Here is a 14,121-nt window from a genome sequence, read left to right on the forward strand (position 1 = left end):
CCATCATCAGACTACTCAGATTGCTCAGCATTCCCTGGATAAAACACACTGTTGGCACATCGGTGCCTTTGCAATTGCAATGCCCCTGTCTGGAGCCTCCCCTTCCTGAGCTCGGGAAAGCTCTCCTCGAGGCCCTTTTCTCGCTTTCCTTCTGGAGAAGTGTAATGGGGCCCTCTCAGAGCCTTCTCTCCTCTCTTATGCTCCCTAGCAACATGATGTTGGAGCTACTTGGGCCCTTCATTAGATCAAAGCTTGGCAAACTTTTTCTGTAAGGGACCAGATAGAAAATATTTTTGGCTTTGTGGGCACTTGATCTTTATCAGAACTATTCAGCTTTGCCCTTGTAGCTCAAAAGCAGCCATCGGCTGTAGGCAAATGAAGGATCATGGCTGTGTTCCAATAAACTTTATTTATGGATGCTGTAATTTGAATTTCATGTAAATCCACATGTTCCCAAATGTTCTTCTTTTGATTTTTTTCAAACTTTTGAAAATGTAAAGACCATTCTTAGGTCATGGGCCATACAAAACTGGTGGATTTGGCCCGTGGGCCACACTTTACCAGTCCTCACATGAGAGAATGGGCTCTTCAGGGGTAGGCTTTGTATATTTTTATACATCTCTGTCTCCCCTTCACTCACACACCCCCTTCCTCCATGCCTCACTTTCATTTATAAGCAAATAATCACGGAATGGCAGTTGTTATGGAATAAATGTTTAAGGAATTACTTGAATTATGGTAGTATCTAAACGTGAAAAATAATAGAGACTCATGTTGCGGATTAGTAGCCATTTTTAATATTTATTAATGAACATTTTCACAAAAGGAGGTGTGCAGAAGTTGCACAGTCTGGAGGAGCTCACCGTCCCCCTCCATGTAGGGGACAGCTCTGGCCAGGAGAGGTGTAACGAACAAGCAGTTAGTCCTTGCTCATAGAAGAGAAGTTTGAAAATTGACCCAAATCCTTGATTTGAATTCAGTATCAGATTAAAATACTTCTCCATCTTTTCCTTCTACCTGACCTGGAGAAAGTCATGTTGTACCTTTTATCCAGTGGCAGTTACGTTTTCAGAGGGTTTTTTATATAGGGCTAGTAGCTGCATCATGGGTGTGACGGGCTCTCAGTGGCCCAGTGGTCAGACTCCGATACAGAGACTGTGTTTTGAATCTTGGCTCAGCACTGACCTTTTCTGTGCCCTTTGCCACATTGCCAAACCATCTTCAGGCTTGGTTTCCTCATTGTTTATAATGGCAAGTATTGACTAATACCCAGCTTGTATGGTTGTTTGAAAATTAGGAATAGTATATTAAAAACAGATTATGTAAAATGCCAGCACCTGGCACAAAGTGAGCACTGAATAAATATACCTGCTGTTGTCGTTCTTTATTTTCCCCCAGGATCAGTCTGTTTTCTTTCAGTATATATACAAGGGTTGTGGGAGTGGGGTAAGGTTTACAGAAATAGCCTGGGACATTCCAGTAAGTTATGTTGAAACAGTGTGATCCAGCAACTTTCAGTCTTTGTCTTTTCACACAGCCTGCAAATATAGCCAAGTTTATTGGTTTCTTTAGGCTTATTTTGAAAAATAAAACAGCAAGGCAATATAAAGTGCTGTATGTGGTTATCTTCGCATTTGGACATTAATTGAGGGAGACGGGGGAAGGGAGGGGAATACTCTGACTTAGAAGTCTAGTATTACTCTCTGTACCCTGGGACTCATACTTAAAATGCTGTGTAGGATAGTTTGTTTCTCTGACCACCTTTTCATATTATTCTTAAAATACCTTGTGACTTCCAAAGTAACACTGGCAGAGTATCTGTTCACAGCACAGTGTGGTGTTTCTTTGTACTAGACAGGGAACTTCCTTTCATGAAATAAACAGCCTGATTAGCTAGATAAAGTAAAGGGATGTTTATAAGGCATTTTATAAACTGACTGTCTATGTCTACTTGTTCCTATGTTAGTATTTTGAGCTCCTGTGTAGGAAAAAACTATCAAAGGGTAAAATGGCTTTAGAACTCTAGGAACTGATACTACTAATGTCTGGTCCTGTGATAATTTATTGATTTATCAGGAACAAATTATTTGACTTCTTCTTGCTCAGCTTTATTACCTTTTAAGTATTTTTATGGGGTCCTGTGCACAGGAATTTGTGGCAGCTGTTCTTTAAAATATTCTGTTTTCAGGGCACCTGGGTAGCTCAGTGGGTTAAGCCTCTGAATTTGGCTTAGGTCATGAACTGGTGGTTCATGAGTTCGAGCCATACCTCCGACTTTGTGCTAACAAGCTCTGAGCCTGGAGCCTGCTTTGGATTCAGTGTTCCCCACTCCTTGCCCCTCCCCTGCTTGTGCTTGCTCTCTCTTTCTCTCTCAAAAATAAATGCTAAAAAAATTTCTTTTTGAATTCTATTTTCTGGAATCCAAGCAAATGCAGACAATTATTCACTATTATTTTGTGAATAATAAAATAATCCTTTTTAAAATATTTTATTAAAAGTTTTTTAAGTTTATTTATTTTTGAGAGAGAGTGCGTGTTGCACATGCAGAAGCAAGGGAGGAGCAAAGAGAAGGAGAGACAGAATCCCAAGCAGGCTCTGCACCATCAGTGCAGAGTCCGATGCAGGGCTCGAACTCACGAACTGCGAGATCATGACCTGAGCAGAGATCAAGAGTCAATTGTTTAACTTACTGACTGTGCCACCGAGGCACCTCGTATTTTTCTTTTTTAAATACAGCCAGGCACCCCCCATCTTTCTTTTTTAAATACAGCTTTAAAAAAAATGTTTCATTTACTTTTAAGAAGGAGAGTACGCAAGCAAGGGAGAGGCAGAGAGAAGGAGACAGAGGATCTGCGCTGAGTGCAGAGCTTGATGCCAGGCTTGAACTCACGAACTGTGAGATCATGACCTGAGCCGCAGTCAGATGCTTAACTGACTGAGCCACCCAGTTACCCCTATTTTGGTCTTATTTTTAAGAAGGAGCATAGAAATGATTAGAAAGGGTGTATCTGTAGAAGCAGTTTGCAGGGCATACCACAGATTTGATAGTGTGTAGTCCTTGGGCCGCCTGGGATATCAGCACAGCTATCTGGCAGTAATGGCGCTGCTGAGGGAATGTTGAATGTCAGAGGCATTGCCTTGGAATGAGAAAGCATGTTGGAAATGAGATCATGTTATGTGTATTACTGAATGTAGTTTTCTGGAAATTAGTAATATGTCTAAGATCTATAGCTTACCAATCAGAATTTCCATTGATGTAGATTATCACTGTAGATAATCTAATTTTTAACGAAAATATTTCTAGAACTTTAACCTAGCATACCTGAAATATATTTACCGCCGTGATGGCTCTTGGTGAGGCAAATGGGAACCTATCTGATACCAAGGGTAGTGGACAGGTAGGGAGAAAACCGGGATAGCTCTTCTAGCTAGAAGTTTGCAAATATGCATATTGTCTCTTGTGTTAGTCTCATCCTGGCTGGAAGAGTCTAAGACCCTTCCCCACTCCCCCCAAACTCTTTTTCCCTCTTCTTAGCTCTAGTCCCACATTTATATGCTTGTCCACTAAAAATGCCCGTTAGACATCTCATTATACTCTCAATTCATGTACTCAGAGGATAGCCTCCTTGGGGTTCCCTCCTCCACTGATCCTTTTTTTCTCATTTTCTTTGGAGGGCAGTTCTACCTTAACCTCACCCATAGCTGTCAATCACTTGGTTCTCCAGATGCTTCCTTCTGTTTATCTGAGAACCTGTAACTTCCTTCCCACTCCCACGCCTGTGCTCGTCCTTTCTCAACCTGAATTCAGTGCAGAAACCTATTCTGCTACCAAGCTTGCCCACCTCCAGCTCAAGTCATAGTGACCTTTCCAAAACCCACGTTGGGAAGGACGCTGCTAGCCACTTCTGGTTTGGCGCTCTCCAGAAGGAATTAGTTTCTGTTTAAATAAACTCTTAGAAATTAAAAACAAAAACAAATTGGGGTATGTTATTTCTTTGCTTAAACAACTTCCTGACTTACCCATTGCCTTTAGGTTTCAGTCCAAACTCTTTATAGTTAGACCCTTGCCTTTTTGTTCAGCCTCCCTACGTAACCCCTTCCGGATGCTTTCTGTGCTCCTTTTCTCAAGCACTTGTTTGTTCATTCGGCCTTTAATCCATTCTTCCATTTGTTCATTAAACTTTTATTGGCCACTAATACCGGTCAAGCTCTGTGCTTAAGGCTGGGGTCTGAGGCAGTTAACAGAACGGATCCTTAGACATTTCACTGACCTCTCACACTGTTAATCAGTGTTGACTAGGTTATGCTGCACTAACAAATTTACCCTGAAATCTCATTGTTTTTACGCAACGCAGTTGTATTCCTTGTTACTATGCTACTCAGTCCTGGGTTTTCGGAGGCTCCGCTCTACATAGGAACCCTTCCATTCAGAGACCTGGCTTATAGCTACACCCGCTGGACCTCACTTAGCTCCTGGGCCCTGGGCCAGAGGAAGAGAGACGCTGGATGGGCTTCTCCTGCTCAGCCCAGAAGTGACATGTGTCCCTTCCGCTCACATTTCATTAGCCAGAACTAGTCAGGTGGCCGCACCTCATAGCAGGGGGGCTTGGAATACCATAGACAACATAAAATATCTGGTGAGCGTGATGGTCTCTGCTCCAGGCACTGAAGTATCGGTACCTGACCTCGAGTCTCTCTCATCCAGTGGACTTTAAATTTCTCAAGAGCTCACGTTGTGTTGTATCTGCCTTGCTTCTGTGTCCTAAACACCTGGGTGCACGGTAGGCTTCTGATTTTTGTTGAATCAATGTCCTTTTTGAACTTGGATTTAACTCAAGTCACTTCTTTAAGAAACGTTCCCTAGCCCTCCTTCTACTGTCCTCCCCCCAGCCTAGATTAGGTGTTTCTTTTCCGTGTCTTTGTGGTATCCTGTACGTACCTCAACCAAAGCACTCCTCCCCTGTGTTACTCCTCTTTTTCTTTCTTTCTTTCTTTTTCCTTTCCTCTCTCCACTAGATCCCCCTTTCCTGGGTAGGGGGCTTTCTTATATTCTTTTGAAAAGGCATATTAAGCATTACTTTTTTAAAGTTTATTTATTTATTTTGAGAGAGACAGAGACAGTACATTTTGGGGAAGGGTGGGGGTGGGGGGTCCATCCCAAGCAGGGTCTGAGCTGCCAGCACAGAGTTTGATGTGGGACTCAGACTCATGAAGCCATGAGGTCATGACCCAAGCCAAAACCTAGAATGGACACTTAACTGACTGAGCCACCGAGGTGTCCCTGGACTAAGCATTATTAAAACAGTTTAAGAAACCTTAAGAAACAAAACATTACTGTTCCAAGCTTAAGCCCTTTATATAAATCTTGCCCCATTAGGTTTATTATTCCCACGGACTTCTTTAGTCTTTCATTGTATACCTATGTCCCTAATCAATACAATGATTTTCCTCTGCGTCCATGTGGATAACAGCTTGTCCCCCCGTGATTTCTGCCTGCTCTGTAGGGCTCGCTGCATCATGTTCATGTATGCGCACTGTGGGTACGCATGCTCTCTGGGTACCTTTAGCCATCTCTGCCCTGATCTCACCTGTCTAGGTGATACGAGTGTCATGAAACGTCTAATACCTGGTTGTCCAGTCCCCTACTTTGATCTGCCTTAAAACTGCAGAGGTTTTAATCTCTGCAACTGCCATCCCAGGTTTATAACAATGCTTAATGATGTTTGTTGAATAAATAACAAATTCTGTGGTTGTTTTCCTTAGTATGTCGTTTTCAGATTTAGGAGCTTTGCCATTTAATTTCTTTCCCGAAAATTTTATATTTAAAAATTAAGCTTCAGAATCAGATTTTACTGACGAGAAAGACCACTTGGTGTTTTATAAGATAGGAAGGAGTAAAGCCTCTGGCTAAAGGAAAGATGTTTTGTTTTTCAGTGGGTTGTCAAGGAAACTTAGTGAGGAGCACTGTTTACTGGTAATGGTGTTTGCTTTGAAGTGTGACTACAAAGTAATGAGGCGTATTTTTCCCAGTGTCAGTATTACACAGCATCAGACCTCATGCAGCCGTGCTTTGAACGTGCAGAGGAATAACACTTGCAAGATTTACTAATTAATATTCCCCATCGATTGAAATTTAGAAATGAAATTATGCTTTATGTTAAAGGTTTCCTTTGCTTTAGCTTCATATCGTCCCCACGAAGGTCTTTCATTTGGACCATAACCTAATTGGATGACCCCAGCCAGCCTTGCAAGCACACGCTTAGGTTTAGAATGGCCGCGAGCGCTTTGCCAACAAGGGCGGGAGAGCTCTAGGAGAAAGAGTACACGTCGTTTAGGTAACAAGTTGGCGAACGATTAACCCATGTTCTGCCCTTTCTTGAGTTCTCCTTGCAGATTGGATTGGTAGGATTTAAATGCCAACATCGAGAGAGTCTTGGGAGGACTTGTTAAAAAAACTTTTTAACTTACCAAACATGATTGCGTTTGCGCTTATTTTTATTTTGATAAGGAGTTTTTTTAAATACAAGATTTGCCGCAGTTATCACAACATGGGAGGAGGAGTTTGGTGGCAGGGACTGCCTTTTTTTTTTTTTTTTTTGAGAAAGAGAGCATGAGCAGGGGAGGGACAGGGGGAGAGAGGGGGGAGAGAGAGAGAGAGAGAGAGAGAGAGAGAGAAAATCCCAAGCAGGCTCCCCACTGTCCCCACAGAGCTGAATACAGGGCTCAAACCCACAGCCGTGAGATCATGACCTCAGCCAAAATCCACAGTCGGACGCTTAACAAATTGAGCTACCCAGGCACCCCTTGCCCTTTTCTTTTATGGAAATAGTGTATTATTTCAGCTTTATAATTTAATATTATATAAAACTCAGGATCATTTCTTGGAAGGCCACTCCCCTGGAGGGAGTACTTTCTCTGAGGGAGAAAGTACTGGCACTGGCACTGGCTTCTAAGCTTAGCTTTTAAAACATTACTGTGATCTTCAAACAGCCTTATTTTATTGAGATAAAGTTCACATAACATGACATTAACCATTTAAAAGTGAATGAGCCAGTGGCATTTAGCAACCTCTGTATAGTTTCAATCTACTTTGGTCACCCCAAAATAAAATCCTGTACTCCCTAAGCAGTTGCTCTCCATTCTTCCCTTTCCCCAGTCCCTGGCAACCACCGGGTTACTTTCTCTCTCTCTGAATTTACCTATTCTGCATATTTCACATGAGTGGAATCTTTTTTTTTTTTTTGCATGCTTGTTTATTTTTGAGAGAGAGAGAGAGAAGGAAGTGAGGGAGGGGCAGAGAGTGAAGGGGACAGAGTATCTGAAGCAGCCTCTGTGCTGACGGCAGAGAGCCCGATGCGGGGCTCAAACACATGAACCGTGAGATCATGACCTGAGCCAAAGTCAAATGCTTAACTACTAAGCCACCCAGGTGCCCCTCACACGAGTGGAATCTTACAGTATGTGACCTTTTGAGTGTGGCTTTCACTTCACATGATCTTTTGACAGTTCATCCGCTGTGTAGCATGTGTCAGTACTTCATCCTTTTTTATGGCAGAATAATATTCGTCTGTGTGTGAATTCCACATGCTGTTACCCACTCATTGGCTGATGGGCATTTAAGTTGTTTCCACTTTTTGGCTACTGTGACTAACGCTGCTGTGAACATTTGTGTGCCTGTTTTTAGTTCTTTTGGGTACATACCTAGGAGTGGAATTGTTAAGTCATACGGTAATTTTTTATTTAACCTTTAAGGAACCACGGATTTGCACAGTACCGAAACTATTTTACATTCTTACCCAGTGTTTGAGGGTTCCGATTTTTCTACATCCTTGCCAGTTCTTGTCATTTTAAACATTATAGCCATTCTTGCGGGTGTGAAGTAGCATCTCATGGTGGTTTTACTTTGTACTTTCCTAGTGACTAATGATGTTGAGCATCTTTTTGTGTGCGTCTTGGCTGTTTGTAGATCTTCTTTGGAGAAATGCTGCTGGTCTTTTTGTTCTTGTTGTAAGAGTTTTTATATTTTTATGTATTTATATTTTGGATACCAGACCCTGATCAGATAGATGATTTGCAAATATTCCCTCCCATTCTGTAAGTCATTTTTTCACATTCTTGATAATGTCCTTTGATGCACAGAAGGTTCTAATTTTAATGAAGTCCAGTGTATCTGATTTTAGTTGTTGTCATGTCTAAGAATTGGCATATCTTGCCAAATTCAAGGTCATGAAGATTTATTCCTGTTTTATTTATTTATTTATTTATGTTTTATTATTTTTTTAAGTGAACTCCATCCCCAGTGTGAGGATCAGATGCATGACCCCAAGATCAAGAGTCACACATTCTACCCATTAAGCCAGCCAGGCATCCCAGGTTTATTGCTGTTTTATAGTTTTAGCTCTTAACATCTAGATTATTGGTCTGTTTTGAGTTAATTTTTGTATATAGTATGAGGTGGAAGTACAGTGAGGACTCTTAATTTAAAACTCTTAATTTAAAAACAAAATTTCAGGGGCACCTGACTCAGTTAAGTGTCCAACTTCAGCTTAGGTCATGATCTTGTGGTTCATGAGTTTGAGCCCTGCATTGTTCTCTCTGCTGTCAGTGCAGAGCCTGCTTTGGATCCTCTGTCTCCCTCTCTTTCTGCCCCTCCCCTGCTCGTGCTCACTCTCTCTCTCTCTCAAAAACAAACAAACAAAAACCCCACAAAATTTCATAGAACCTTCACATTTACTTTTAACATCCCTTAGATTACACATTTATGTACATCACCCAAAAACTACTGTGGGTTTCCTGTGATTTTAAATTACTCTGCATTGTGCAAAGCAGAACCTAAGCACACTTAACAAATAAAATAGTACTTGTAAATTTATTTACTTTTTAGTTTTTTTAGTGTTTTTTTATTTCTGAGAGAGAGAAAGAGGGAGAGAGGCAGCATGAGCAGGGGAAGGTCAGAGAGAGAGGGAGACACAGAATCTGAAGCAGGCTCCAGGCTCTGAGCTGTCAACACAGAGCCCTACGCAGGGCTCGAACCCACAAACCGTGAGATCATGACCTGAGCCGAAGTCAGACGCTCAACCGACTGAGCCACTCAGGCGCCCCCCAGTACCTGTAAATTTAAAGACATTTTTTTTTTCCACCCATGGACTATATTTTGGTGACTGTGTATGGATTTATGGATTTCCTCCTTAACTCCGGGCCCTCTCTTGAGTCAGCACATCACAGATTTTACAGAGGAGCACCAGGGGCTCTGTCATGACATGCAGAAAAGGGATTAAGGATGAAGAGAAAGGTGGCATTTCCAAGGGCCCAGATAGTTGCAGACACATCAAGGGAGAAAGGGGAGAAGCCTAGAAGGTAGGTCGCCGGAAGTCAGTGGTGGAATCTGTCCAGGCTACAGAGGATGCCGCTTTTCCTTTCAGGCAACAAGACTGACTGCAGAGTGGAAGTGAAGTTCATGGGGGAAGTATGTTGGGACTAGGGCTGGAAGCTCAAAAGACAGCATCAGAAAGTGATGATTTGGGGAGCAGTAGAGGATTCCTTTCCTTTTAGAAGTAACGCCAACCCACTTCTACTTCCAAAGGAGGAGTCCAGCTGACTGTTAAGCTCCTGTCCTAGAGAAGGGGAAGGAAAAGGAACAGGGGAAATCCTAGATTTTATTTCAGCCATGATTCGAATGTGGTTAATTTTGAATTAATAATACTGTAGTCTATATCCGCATTTTGTGTGTGTGTTTGGTTTGTTTTCTCATTTCTTAAAATTTTGTAGTAAAAAGTATTCCAGTTTTCTCCCAGCTGAAAGCGTGATGAGGTTTTTCAACCTGACATGTAGCTGAGGGAGTTGGGGTCTCCGGACACACTTAGGGCTTGGAGTGGTGATGGGCCAGGAGCTGGGACACACAAGAGTGAGGACTGGGAGGGAAAGTGTTGGGACTGTGGTGCCAAGCGGGGCCGAGGTCGTCTTCGCTTCTGGCCAGCCCTTCACAGCGTTCACAGGCTCATCCGTGACTTTCCACCGCCCCCCGTCCTCATCAGCTCCGTGTTCAAAGGGCGTTAGAGCGGCGCCTGGGTGGCTTAGTCGGTTGAGTGTCCAATTTCAGCTCAGGTCATGATCTCACGGTTCGTGGGCTCGAGCCCCGCGTCGGGCTCTGTGCTGACAGCTCAGAGCCTGGAGCCTGCTTTGGATTCTGTGTCTCCATCTCTCTCCTCCCTTCCACTGCTCACGCTGTGTGTGTGTGTCTCTCTCTCCCTTCCTCTCTCTCTCTCAGAAATAAATAAAACATTAAAAAAAGGGGGGGCATTAGAGAAAGGAGCAAAGAAGGGGATAGATAGGACCGGTGACTGAGAGCCTGGGGGGCAGTTGGAGGTATGGCCACTGGTTCAGGTGCCCTTCTGCTTTTACAAGGCGGATGGTCTACTTTTTCCAATAGAAATGAAAGCTCCCTTACAAGAAGTGACAAAAAGTAGATCTTAGACTTCTGTGGTGGTGAAGAGTCTGAGTTTGTATAAATGTGTCTTTTTTGTTTTTAACTGCCCGTGTGACTTCTGTGACTTTCAGGTGCTACTTGTGAGCAGTAGTCGCCATCCAGACCGATGGATTGTCCCTGGGGGAGGCATGGAGCCCGAGGAGGAGCCGAGCGTGGCGGCAGCCCGTGAAGTCTGTGAGGAGGTGAGCATTGAGAAGAAAGGGCACGGTGGTACCTTGTCATCCTGCATCTGTCATGTCTGTGTCGTCCTTTCCTCCGTCACCATTCACTGACTAAACCTCCTCTGGATCCCAGAAAGAAGACATTTGACAGCTACCATGTGCTTCCTTGATGTTATCTGTGCCATGGTCATGTTTAGCAGGCACTCTGTGCAGGGAGAGGGCTCATAGTAGTGACTGTCTGTAATTATTCCAGACAGTCGTTTGTGATTTCCCATGGAGCTCTTTCAACATCGCCTCTGTCACCTGTGGCAGAAGATCAAGAACAAATAGCTCATCAGCCCTAAGAAATCAGAGGAACAGGCAGTATTGCTATAAATGGCTCATTCTCATTAACCTTCAGATGAGGAGGCGGTGGCCCTCGTTCTCCTGTGCTTCCTGGGTCCTGGCCTCAGAACGGTGGCTAAGGCAGAACGGTGGCTCAGTTCTGTTAGCCAGAAGCTGTTATTAATAGTACCATTAGAGAGATAATAGCATCTTCTTGGTTATTTAGTCACATGATGTTCGGCATATATGTAGTGAATTCCTGGGCCACACCCAGTATATCTTACTGGATACTCTAGAATAAGTAGTGGGAAGAAGTAAAGTCTTGGACCTTTAGTTCCCTTACTTTGAGGAAATTAAGAAAGAGGATTGCAGTTCAAAGCCAGGAGGAAGGAACTAGCTAACGTTCCTCTATGGCCGCTTGTGGGGACACCACGCTGTGCTCTGCTCATGTGATTTCATGTGTCCCTCTCATTTTATCATATACCTGGTGTCCGTAACTACACTATAATCTCTGGGAGCAAAGAGTATGTTTTGTAGTTGAAATCCTCCCTTCCTGTGCCTAGTACCAGGTAGATGAATGGGAAGTAATTATGAATACGTGCATCTGTGACAGATGGAGTAATGGATGGATCAGGGAAAGTCTTGAAGAGGTACCCCTGATGGAGACTTTCTGAGCGTAGGGAGTATTAGACATTGTCAGAGAGGATGAGGGGAGGGCATGCTCACAGTAGTTAAGAATCGGTGTCCCCCTTTCTTGTCAGTCTTGAGATAATGGGGAGTGCACTGGGACAGAGCGGCCTGGAGGGGCAGATGTGATTCTGTACTCTGCCCTCCTATGGCGCAGGGCAGCATATCTGTGCCTGGTCCTTTCTAGAAGATCTCAGAGGCTTGGCCATTCAGGTAAGTGTGGCAGGACCAGTTGGTGGACCTAAGCTGCACGCTTTTAGTTCAGATCAACTGGCTCCTGTAGGTTCCAAGATACGTAAAGCAAAGTGACGTTTGAAAGAGCCTACGTGGCAGTTGCGGATTAAGAAAGGTATTTGGAAGACCTGAAATAAAGACAGGGTTCTAGAATAGAAAGAAAGGAAAAAGTTCAGTGACTTTCTGCCAAACTTGCTACTTGGTTTTAGGAGTCGTGGGGGGAAATCGAACAGCCGTACCTTTGTGGAGATATTTGGATTTGGCGTCTGTCTCCAGAGAGCTTGTATTAGTTGCTGTTACTGTTGTCGTTTGATTTTGAGAGTTACAGTTGAGTCATCCCTGATTATACATGTGCAGCGAAGATGGAGAGAACAGATGACTGCAGGAGAGACGCAGTGAGGGGCAGGAGGTGGGGTAGGGCGTCCCCCTCACCTTTGTTTCCTGGAAAATGCCATCCCTCGCACCTGAGTTGGTGAGAGGGAGGCTGCGGCGGAGGAGGAGGCAGACTGCTTGTGATTCGAGAAGGTGGCGCAGCACTGACATTGAGTCGTGTCCTCGTCTGTTCAGGAACCCCCCTGCCCTCCTGTCCGGACGGGCCCCTGAGCTTGAAATTAAACCCTGCTTGACTCTGAGCAGACTTCCCCCTCCGGTCAGAGGGGACTCCTGCCCCACCATGTGCTTTATTTCACCATTACTGAGAGAGAATGTCTGTGAGCTGCCTGCAACTTTCAAATATGACACCGAATAAATCACGTTTGCACAAACATTAAACATTAGTGAAACCAACATTTCAGTGGCTTCTATCAAAATAAAATAGAGGGTATGGCTTTTCCAGTCCTACATTCATCAACCGAGTACAAGACTTGGGGTCAGAGAGGAGGTAGATAGATTTTTTTTTTTTTAATTGCCCTTGAAAGGTAGCTTTTGTAAGCAGAAATCACTATTCAGGGAGTTTATTTAGGTTTCAAAATGTTATGACTTTTGTAAAAATACACATTCAAAAACTTTGTGTTTTTTTTTTTACCATAATGCTTACAGCTCTGACTGTTCTCTGTATAAACATAGGAGATTTTACTAGTTCCTTTTAGATAATATTTAGGCCAGTTAATCAAGGATCTTCAGATGTTTCAAATTGGATTTATACAGTTAAATATATTTTATTGCTTTCTAAACAACTTCAGTTATTTGACTTAAATAAAACTCTGATGAAGCTCTTCAACTGAAGTCCTGTGAATCTCCTATATTAAACTTACAAATGAAGTGAGTCTTAAATTCTTTAAATATTCCCATAATATATGTAAACCTATTAAGATTTTCAACTTAAAAACACAAGTCAGAAAGAAATTATTCAATTATACTTTCAAAACTGTGGTTACAATCTAACAGGCCAAGTTCTTTTTTTTTTTTTTTTTTTTTTAAAGTAATCTCTATGCCCAACACGGGGCTCAAACTCATGACTGCAAGATCAAGAGTTGCATGCTCTGTGGCTGAGCCAGCCAGGCGCCTTAGGCCAAATTCTTTTACACATTACAAAATCATAAAATATGTCTAGTCTCCTTTTTTAAAAAAATTATTTATTTATTTTGACAGAGAGACAATCCCAAGCAGGCTCTGCCCTCTAATCGTGGAGTCCAATGCAGGCTTGATCTCATGAACCAGATCATCTCCTGAACTGAAATCAAGAACCCCTGGTCATCTTCTTAACATAGAAATATATTACGGTTTTGATTCTCTGAAATATTTCTTCCTTTTAATCAAAAAAATTTTTTATGTTTATTTTTGAGAGAGAGAGAAAGAGACACAGCACAAGCAGGGGAGGGGCAGAGAGAGAGGGAGACACAGAACCTGAAGTAGGCTCCAGGGTCTGAGCTGTCAGCACAGAGCCCGATGCGGGACTCAGACCCACAAACTGGGAGATCATGACTTGAACCAAAGTTAGAGGATTAATTGACAGAGCCACCCAGGTGCCCCTCTCTTAAACCTTTCTATATTTCATTCTAAATATTTCCAGCACTGCACCAGGGCAGGGTGGCTCAGTTGGTTAAATGTCCAGCTATTGATTTCTGCTCAGGTCATGATCTCAATCCATGAGATCAAGCCCTCCTGTGGAGCCTGCTTGGGATTCTCTCTCTCTGCCCCTCCCCTGCTTGTGCTCACTTGCTCTCTCTCAAAAATAAATAAACATTAAGAAAAAGAAAAGGATAAGTAAAACATGTAAAAAGGTGGGGG

The 14,121-nt window shown here is 43.0% G+C and overlaps 1 protein-coding gene across 1 annotated transcript in view; it reads left to right on the forward strand.

Annotated features, from left to right (window-relative positions):
* NUDT3 (nudix hydrolase 3) overlaps window positions 1-14,121 on the forward strand; it is a 105,422-nt gene that overhangs the window by 40,818 nt on the left and 50,483 nt on the right. The window contains exon 2 of the mRNA XM_077754746.1: window positions 10,556-10,668. Coding sequence (XP_077610872.1) covers window positions 10,615-10,668 — 54 coding nt within the window. The 5' untranslated portion in view covers window positions 10,556-10,614. The remainder of the gene's footprint in view (window positions 1-10,555; window positions 10,669-14,121) is intronic.

This window comes from Crocuta crocuta, unplaced genomic scaffold, assembly GCF_008692635.1.
Source record: "Crocuta crocuta isolate KB4526 unplaced genomic scaffold, BGI_CrCroc_1.0 scaffold132, whole genome shotgun sequence".
In the NCBI taxonomy this organism is placed as follows: Eukaryota; Metazoa; Chordata; class Mammalia; order Carnivora; family Hyaenidae; genus Crocuta; species Crocuta crocuta.